This window comes from Mytilus trossulus, chromosome 7, assembly GCF_036588685.1.
Source record: "Mytilus trossulus isolate FHL-02 chromosome 7, PNRI_Mtr1.1.1.hap1, whole genome shotgun sequence".
Lineage (NCBI taxonomy): Eukaryota > Metazoa > Mollusca > Bivalvia > Mytilida > Mytilidae > Mytilus > Mytilus trossulus.
In genome coordinates, this window is record NC_086379.1 from 70,808,920 (window position 1) to 70,819,526 (window position 10,607).

At 30.4% G+C, this 10,607-nt stretch overlaps 1 protein-coding gene across 1 annotated transcript in view; it reads left to right on the forward strand.

Annotated features, from left to right (window-relative positions):
- Window positions 1-10,237, forward strand: part of LOC134726640 (cadherin-23-like) — an 81,596-nt gene extending 71,359 nt beyond the window's left edge. Inside the window, exons 34-40 of the mRNA XM_063591051.1 lie at window positions 174-454; window positions 4,969-5,060; window positions 5,544-5,636; window positions 6,173-6,296; window positions 7,114-7,238; window positions 7,578-7,609; window positions 9,518-10,237. Coding sequence (XP_063447121.1) covers window positions 174-454; window positions 4,969-5,060; window positions 5,544-5,636; window positions 6,173-6,296; window positions 7,114-7,238; window positions 7,578-7,609; window positions 9,518-9,534 — 764 coding nt within the window. The 3' untranslated portion in view covers window positions 9,535-10,237. The remainder of the gene's footprint in view (window positions 1-173; window positions 455-4,968; window positions 5,061-5,543; window positions 5,637-6,172; window positions 6,297-7,113; window positions 7,239-7,577; window positions 7,610-9,517) is intronic.
- Window positions 10,238-10,607: the final 370 nt, after the last annotated feature.

The following is a 10,607-nucleotide window of genomic DNA, read 5'->3' on the forward strand; positions in this document are numbered from 1 at the left end:
AAAACCAGTTTATCTACCAAAGGTCTGTGGTGATCTTCTGCCACTCCAGCCTCCAACCAATAAAAACGGACCACAACAACATTAACTACCTTAGCCAATAGCATTGAAAGAAACAATCAATCAATTATAAATTTTTTTTAATATTTAAGCATGGGTTTAATTTTACATTTTAGCTGTTTTGAAGTTTCCTACTCAAGATGATGTTATATATTTAGAAGCTAAAGACCGTGATTCTGATCTGTACAACAAAATACGTTTCACTGTCACTTCTACAATATTTCCAAGCTTGGGACGAATGTTACCAATAGATGGAGCTTTCAGTGTGAATCCAGAGACAGGCATGATCAGAGTTGGAATGCCAGCTTATATTGCCTTCACTGATGGTCATTTCTTGTTGAATGTCAAAGCAGAGGATCAGTTAGATTCTACAAAAATGAATTCTACTCAAATTAAGGTATTTTGTGTGCCAACTATATTCAAAATTATTAAATACAAAATGAAGGAGATGTATGATTGTTTAAACTTAATGAGACATATCTACCAAAGACAATAAGGACAAGGATTCAAAACAAGTACACATAAACTACAGGTTTTATGATATAAAAGGCTATAAGAATATTTTATATATTAGGTTGATCAGATTTTAAATGAAAAAGTTTGGAAATGCTTAAAATTCAACTTTCTAAGGTAAACTATCTATATACGGTTAAGCAGGTTATTTTCACAGGTATTAAATTTAGTGATTTTCATTAAAAAAGGTATACTAGTACAAAATATTTTGGTGAGTTCAAAACTTTCATCAAAACTTTTGCATGTCCCGTCAAGCAAAAACAACCCTTATTGCATTTGACGTCGTTATCAGTAGTCAACGCTAGAATGTAATGTACAACAAACCGATTAATTGCACGTTGAAATTGAGATATTTTATCTAAACATAGCGTTATCCATGCGAATTGAAAAGTGTATTCTTGTAGTACATTACTTCTGTAAAATAATGCCGTATTTACGATTCACATTTAAAAATTCTATTAAAAATTTTCAAATGCTAGTTTTGACATACACTGTATATGCTTATTGTCTTTAGAGGAATGATTTATAAACAATATAAAAAAAATCCCACACATCGCCAAGTCTCATTATGACATAGTACCAAGATATGTAATGATGCAATACAATACACGTATTAACATTCTACTAAATATAAACAATAACAATATTGTGTAAAAAAACCACACTTAAATATTTTCTGAAAATCACTAAAAGTTATTTTCCGCAGCTACATTTCTTTTATACTTTTGGTACGGCAAGTTATTGAATGAAGAACCCAAGAAAATAATTTAATATCTGGCGCAACATTATGCATGCCAAATGCGGAAAATCTTGCATGGTTAATCACACAAGAGCAATTTGCTTTAAAGAAATCAACTGACAAGTACGACAGAGAAGAAAGTATGTCCGAAAGTGTTCGTCTTTTATTTTGCCATGCTTTATAGATCCGTAATATTTACTACTGTACATAAAACAATAAATCAATTTGTATTTTATCAGAAAGTATATAAAAAGTTTGCAATGTGTTTAAAACTTTAAGTATGAAACAAATATCAGTTCATTATTATATCACTTACTTAAATAAAAAAAAAAGGGGGTATACTGTTTACCTCTGTCTGTCCGTTAGTCCATCCATCCGTCAGTCCGTCGGTTCGTCGCATATTTCTCAGGAACTACATAAAGGGATTTCTGAAGTTTGCTTTCAGGGTTTATATAAGTCAGTTATATCGTGTAATGTGTTTTCAGATTCACCACTCAACAAATTTTTGTTTACCGAAATATTTTGGCGGGGAATCATCAGTAAGCAGCAGCTCACATGTTCACTTGGTGTACACTCTTTTGAAGTTAATTAAAATTGCCTATAGAGGTCCCGGTCACTCATCTTATAAGTGGAAAGGGGTTGGAATTAACTCAACACATACGACACAAAAACTATAATAAACGTACAATTTCGGTTATTCGGTCAGGTTGTTGTCTTTTTGACAGATTCTGCATTTCCTTTCTTAATTTTATTCAGGGTATCTCAAAATTTGTTTTACATTTTCTAGAAGTAAACAAAATATATGTGTTCTGCTTCCATTCGAAAAAAAAATGATTATTCTTAAATGATCTGTGTGGTAGGCCATGAAAAAACAAAACAAAGAAAGGAAGAAATATTAGTAATCATTAGAAAATAAAAGATGCTAGAGGCTTGAGCTAATTCGAAACATGATTAACAATTTTGGATGCATACACGAGATTGTTTAAGCAGTTAAACAATGATGTCAAATATATGTATACTATTTAGTGGTCACAGTTCAATTTCTTTTGTATTAATTTTCTTTGATTATGAATAAAATGAGATGCGGGATATTTTTGAACTTAAATAGAGTTGTTAACTTTGGTGAAATAAATATGCAGCTCTAGTACGAAAGGTTATACACCGTCTAGCAGACAATTTTAAAATTGACGTTTATGATTTAATGATCAGAAGTCACTGACTGTATCACCCATCGTGTAAATCTCTAAATTCACGGATAGATAAGGTTAACAATCCGATAATAAACTTTCAATGGTATTTTTTAACGCCATGTAAAGTCAGAAACAGAAAGAAAAGCAATTTAGCAATGTTGCGTTAATTTTTGAAAAAAATGATGCTGAATATAATAAATTGATCATATATGTGGCAAGGACTAATTGAGGTAGCACAAGCTGAAACAATCATACAATAAGATCACATCAAGTAACCTTGTTGTTCTCTATTTTTTAAAACTTGAAATGTCATATTTTAATGTTAAAAACTAATCTATTTTACTTTTGCATTATATTTACTTCGAATCAAATTTCTCTGATATCTAGGCGAGATTTTTTTATAGTATTTACATAAAAGTAGTCGATATTTATGACGAACACGGACAGATTGAGATTTCGCACTCGAGATATATATTTTTAATGTTATTTAATAGAGTTTCAAATGTTTTTTTTTGTTGTTTAAATCATTTAGTTTAACGTGCATTTTAGTTTGTTTTGTAAACATTTACATGCGTATATATGTATTGCAAGACATATATGTGAAACAAATGAAATTTCACATGCAGCTGCAGCTTTCGTTCAACAATATCATTGAAGATAATACATGTAGAAATAACTTTAACATTTGAATATGTCTAAAATAACTAGTGATTGTCGTTGTCTTGTTATATATATCAACCAATTTGAACAGGATGAATTATAAGGCGCATACTTTCTAAGCACAAACTATCCAAAGAAGGCAAAGATATGTATTTATTGGGTAAATAAAAATAAGATGGTGTAGATAAATCCCGTTCTAGATACGGAGAGCGAAAGCACGTGAACAGTAATAAAAATATCAAGAAAATATAAAAAAATTAATAGACATCCGAAAAATACATTTTTATTTGAGGGAATTTAAATATGGTACAATATTTTGAAAAATTATGATGGTCTGCATGCCTTACAACACACAGTACCTCATAACAGACATATGACCCTGAACCTCAGATTGTGTTATCTTCTTGTGAATCAAAGCAGTCGGGTTTTGACACGTATGACATATGTATCAGCATTTCAGACAAATGGAAACTGGATATAGATATAAAAAGATGTGATATGAGTGCCAATGAAAAAACTCTCCATCACAGTCATAATTTAGAAATTTAAAGCCTTATAGGTCAAAGTACGGTCTTCAACAAGGAGCCTTTATAGACTAGATCTGTCCACTTAACGGATTGCACAAATGTCTGGTCGCCTTGTTGTCCGCACATAATATTTGAATCTATGTATGCTGATGTGTGTCTTAGCTTAGACTCTAAGACTCGTATAATAGTCCCAGGTCGTAGTTATAGGCCTCCAACAATGAGACAAAACATACCCTATCGTCGGCTATAAAAGACCCGATATAAAAAATATAAACATTTAAGTTGATTACAGCTGATTCAATTGAGTGTGTAGGCAAAGGTAATATTTTAGTATAATACTATTTGAAATCAAACAAACGAACTCTATTTAATTTTATTGTTCAGGTATTGTAGGAGAACAAAAATCGGTATATGACTGACTATCTTGCTTTGTCTGTGCTAACTGGACGATATTAGAAAAAATAAACCTAGTTTATTTGTCATACTAAACGTTTGGTATATTTTGTCAAGCTAAAACAAATACTGGGATGCTGTTTCTCATGAAGCAGAATTCTTCCAAAAATCACAACCAATAAAATAAGTCATTTTAAAACGTTGTAAGCAAGAGAACGATGAAACTACTTAGCAATGGAGAGACTAGAAACCGATTTTATTTAAACCTATTCTATGGCATCAGAAAGTACCAAATTTTCATTGACCCTCATGATAAATTAGGAATTAATTTCGCTAAAAAACAAATGCTAAAGTTAAAAAAAAAATAGATACTCTTCATCGTCTTTTATAATACATGTAGTTCGATATGTTGGCTCGTCCTGTAGTTATTCCTGCAGCTGGATTTGCACGTGTTAGGTAGGAACATCTATATTAAAAAATTCGTCCATATGCTAGGAAGGAATATCAGGTTACATTTAGCACCAGAAGAAGAGTAAACTAGTAAATTGCAGCAAACTTAAATCGACGTTAAAGTGTATGATTCCAACGTTACGTTGCATTTTACGTTAGAACACATTTTCATGTGTAACCAAAATTGAAATTTCTCAACTAGTTTTTCACCGATCGTTTTTAAATTTTTTACATTGAGTTGGCATTAGTATTTTCTGTTTGATCAATAAAAAATCTGATAATTCATAATTTTTGCCATAAGGGTCGTTTTTGCTTGTCGGGCGACATATAGAAACAAGGGGTATTAACTATTTAGGTTTGCTAACATTTTATTGTTATATTTGGAATCATATTTCATCGATTGGCTTTTGATTGACAAATTTTCTCTTATTAATTACAGATATTTGTTGCTAATGAAGCCAGCCAAGTAAGATTGGTAGGAAGAACCAATGATCTGTCAGACCCTAGTGCTACTGCTAACGATCTCCTCGAGTATGTACACTAATATGTTACAGAACATTTCATAATTGAAGCGTAAAATTATAACAAAGACGTGCTATAATTGCAAATGAGACAACTTTCCACAAGAGACCAAATGACACAGAAATTAACAGCTATAGATCACTGTGCAGCTTTAGGTTTTTTTTATTTGACAAAAACAAATTTAAGGTTTAAAAAAGTGGTAGAATGCTTAAATCATAAATGTGTTCCTGTAGATTTTCAAAAGAATTATTTTTTCGTTTTACAAGAGGGTACAAATTCCAAATATAAATACGCCTCAAACTTCTTCTTTTGCTATTTACCGTAAATTGATTGGAAACAGTTTCCATTTTAGGTGTAATTAGAAATATATGCCTAGTGAGAAAAACAATATTTGAAAAGAGGTTTTAATTTCATTTATTTAATTTGTCATTTATGTTTATAGTGATGACAGATTGCTGGATTAAAATAAACCTATTTATATATATTTTCTAGAAAATTAAGTGCCAGAGGTGGAAATTCATTTCATATTCAGAGAACTAAGATCCAGTATCATACCACACTGTCTGGTGAGACAGTTCATGCACAGTGAGTTCTTAATAGGCTTTATATTGGCCTCAAACATTTATATGAAATTTATATAAAAATTTCTGAACATTGTGTTAAGTTTGTAGCAAATTTAAACTACTGAAAATAAATTTTTGAGAGAGTAAAGAGCTAATTTGAACTGAATGACTACTTCAACAATAAATTGTTCATAGCTTACTTGACAATAGCATGTTATAGTCTCTTTCAAGGGGGAAATAACATTACAGGGAGATAACTCTATAAAAATCTGCTAAACATTTTAATTAAGTTCTATAATTTAGGAAATACTAAGCTTTTCAATGATCAAAATCAGTATTTGTAAAATTGCTATATATCCAGTGAAATTTTCCCGAGAAAGTGTGTGGTTCAATATTTTTGAAATTTTTGTATTTCTGTCAAAGGGTCAAAGTGAATATTTTGTCAAAATTTTATGAAAATAAAAAGAGCCAAATTAATTTAGTCAAGGTGTTTGGTACCACATAAAGCATTCAAATTCATTTTCAAACCTTTATAAATATAGTATTTGTATATTTCAGGACAGATATATGTTTTGTGGTGATTAAGAATGACAGAGTATTAGACTCACAACAAGGAACAGCGGAAATATCATCATCACCATATTCAGATATCTTATCTCAGTTTAAAGTGGGGGATGCAGGGGTGAGTTTAAAGTAATTCAGCTATCTATCCCCTGTACTAATTTGTCCCCTATCTACATAATTTACTAGTTATCCGTCAATCAACTCGTGTAACTTGAATACAATATCCCTTCTCTGGGACACTTATTAACTGGTAGAATTATGTTTTTGTTTGTAATATGAATTCATAATATGCATACTTTTGATATGGAAACAGTGACATCATGATGGATTCTAAATAGCATGGAAATCTATAAAAGGGGATTACAAATGGTAGAAAAAAAAACATTTTAAGCCACTTTAGAGCAAAAGTTCTTCAATTTCTTTTTCAATTCAATTAAGGATAAATGTATTGTGTGATGATTGATAAAGAAGTTCAAGGGAGAAAACTAATAGTCTGATTTATTAAAAAGGAATTTACAAAATATCAGTCATGAACCAATGGTTACCACTTAACTTTAGGCTTCAGACTTTGGACAGACACATAATGAATGTGGTGGTGTTAAAACATGTTTGTGAGCCCTATAAACTGGGGAGGTATTTTGTATAGATTGTGTTGTGGGTTGCTATCTTCTTTGTAACAGAAAGTGTTGTGGTGCCGCACAGAACATTAAAATACAGAATAAACATGGAATTTATTAAAAATTTCATGCACAAAAAATTATGAAAATTCCATAATTGAAAATAATTCCAAGGTGAAATAATAGCCTGTTATATGATGTTTATTGATTGTTCTGAGTGTTATATATCTTCTTTTTTCAGCCATGTGACTCTCCTAAATGGTAACCCCCTATGATGTTTATTTTTTGTTCTGACTGTTCCATATAATTATTTTTCAGCCGTGTGACCCTCCCACCAGAAAGTCTACCTATGATGCTTATTGGTGGATATTGGTTGCCTTTGCTATTTGTATGTTTATAATTGTCCTGGTTCTAATTGTGTTAGTGGTGATTTTCTATAGAAAGTAAGTATAAAATTGACTGGTCCAGTCAAATAATAATTTTAAAAGATGTAGAAACTCAAGTTTAAAACAATCATATATCCACTTTATTTCATTTGTGAATTAAACAGGGGTTTTGATAAAGTTAATATTTGTCATTAAAAAAAAACCAGGATGTACGGAGGAAAGTGGGAATATCTCTTTTTTTCTTGATGTATTACTAATTTGTAAGTCCTTGTTTTCCCTCTTTTATCAATATCCCCTTTGATTATCTCCCCTTTGATATATTTTTCACACAATTTGTTTTATACTTTACAAGGCTATGTGGTTAAGATTTAACATAAATATATTTTTTGTCTACAGCTACAGACAGTATATGGATACAAGAAAACAATGTAAGTATTAAAGTTTGTTTGTGCTGTCATTAAATTCTATTTCTTAGAATCATTTACAGGCAAATCTGCATTTAATATCACCTTTATTAAGTAAAAACCTGTCATGTAAGGTGATCACCATCTTCTTGTCCTGCTATAGAAACACTTATGCATTTGAACCTCAATTTAAAGGTTATCTATTATTATGTCAGTTTTCTCTGATCCCATGGTGACCTTTTAATACCAGGGTTTACATTATAGATAATGCAGATTTTAAGGTTTTTCTTGTCGTAGAACACACCGAGGGGTGTCAGGATTGATCAAATGAAAGACCGATCAAATGAAAGTTCTTTCTTTGAGCAATCCTGACACCCGAGGTATGTTCTAAGACAAGAAAAACCTTAAAATATGCATTATCTGACTTATATACCATAAAAAAATATTAATTTTTATAAAGATTTGCAAAATTTTAGTATCCTATATTACCGACAACACTAAAGTGGGATATTCCTTTCTAAAGCGGTCAGGTTTTAATACGCCCTACGGCTCATTTAGAATGTGAAATAAAACTCACTGATTAATCTAGATATAAACCTTTTAAAAAATATTATCGATACACAATAAAAAATATTACTGTAACTGCATGAAGTAAGACACAAATGTGTTGTTACCATCCAATAACGGTGTATGACAAATGCAAGACACATTGTAAGTAATTTATTGTACCACTTAGATTATGGAAAAGGGGGAGGGGTATGTTTTTTTCTATCGCTGAAAAGTGGTTATTTTTTTTAACAATTTTAATTGAATCGAATGAAAAATTCAGAAAGATTGTCTTTTGAATAGCAATTCATTTTATTAACAAATAATCAGGATATAATTATATACCCTCTGCACCCGACCCTTTTCTGAGTTACGTTAATGTTATTCAATAGAATATAAGATTATCTTATTAGTTGATCATTTGATAGAGTAAAAGGTATACATAAATTAAAAAAAGTTAAGAACTGACACAAAGACGAATATAAATACATGTAGGTCACAGTATGATTTCCTATTCAGCGTTTATCGTCCTAAACATGCATGAAATATTTGCCACTAGACGTTAAGCAAGAAACCAACAATCAACCAACCTATTCAGTCTGACTCAATAAGATTTTCAAAATCTAACACATGAATATGTTAAATCTGGCTTTTTCTTAATGAAAGTCTATATTAAAATTCAACCCACATATATGATAAGGTTTCTTTATTGTAGCGATAAATTAACAAAACTTCACACGTTATTTGTTTCTAAAATTAAAATGTGGGCAATGAAGTTTTTTTTTACATCTATCATCGATTGAACTTTAAAATATAAATTTCCAAATCGTCAACAAAAAACTATTAGACGAATAAAATTTTGAAGTATATTATAGATTGCATTTTTATCAAGGAAAGTAATGACCTCACACAGGTCATTATTTTATGCCTGTGGGCATATTTCATTGAAACATGGTATCGTCTGGGTTGATTCTGAAAAGAATGACCTGTCGTTCTGAAAGAAAATTACTCCATATAGGTATATAATGTAAGATAGTGCAGGTGGGGAATTTAGTCCTATGGACACATTCTTGTTCTGTATTAAGATAACATTTCAAAACTTTTTTTTCCAATAGTGTGCAATTTTAGTTGAAAAAATGTATGTAAAGAAAGATGGGGCATTATCATGATTTTGAAATGCTTTCTTTGATATACTGTAAATGGGTGAAACCTCTAGAAATGGAAAACTGAGACCATGAAATATAGTTTCATATGAGCGGGAAATTAGATAAATAATAGGTAGTAGTCTTTTACAGTCTATTTGCTCATACTGTTAGTTGGTAAAATTTATACTTCTGGAGAAAAAAAAAGTTGTTTTCAATGCACCAATATCTTTATTATTTTCAGATTTAATACAAGATTGATACTAGAGAGAAGATTGTCTCAGGAAACCTTGTCTATTTCATTGTGTAATTGAGTGCTACTTATATTTGTGATACAGAACTCAGTATAAACAACAAGGATTACTTCTATTAAATCAGTGCCATTAACACAACAGAAAGTAGAAAGTAGAAAATATTCAAAACAGCATTAACATATGATCAAAGACACTGAAGAATCAGGAATCTGGTAAAAATCAACTCATGCAATATAAACAGTGTGTGATAAATGCTTTGTATAATGAGGTCCACCCCATTTTAGTTGGATTTTTACATATTTTCAATAAACTATTAAGTTATAATGATGACATTGTATTACATAACAGGTGTCCTGTTCACTTTAAGGACATTATGCAAGCAACAATCAATCAATCAAATAATCTTAATATGTTATGCTTAGCTACTAAAGACATTTGGTTTATTAATCTGAATGATATAAATCTTGCCAAGTAACCTTATACCATTCAGAATTAAGAATGAAGAACAAACACATCCATGGAAAGTAATTATTTTCAGTTAATTACAATGTTTGTCCTTATTTATAGATCTTGTTTGTGTGAGAGTGTAATTTCTATAAGATTTACTAGTAATCCTTTTATTTTTATGTTTTCACATTGGATATATTACTGTGATAAATTATGTATCTGTTGAATGAAACATTAAAATTGTTACAAATGTTTTTTTCGGTGATCAGAATTTAAATGTTTATTGTTATACCCCCAATAGCTATAGCAATGGTTTATATACTCATTGTGTATAGTACATCTGTCCATTTATACTTTTGTCTTTGCCTCAATTGTCAGACTATACATCTCCTGGCAAACTATTTTCAGCCGAATTTTAATAAAATAACAACATCGCCTGGTTGTTTTTCCAGTGTTTGGTTTCATGTATTATGTTCAGGTGGTTTTGAAGTCAGATTTGTATATTATCTTGCACATTTAATTTTCTCTCTCCAAACTACAAAACAACTATAAAAAAGCAAATCACTAAATCATGTGGAAAGTCTTTGGAAGGAAAGCTTATTTCCTCTCTTTTTGTTTGTGATTTGATAGTGT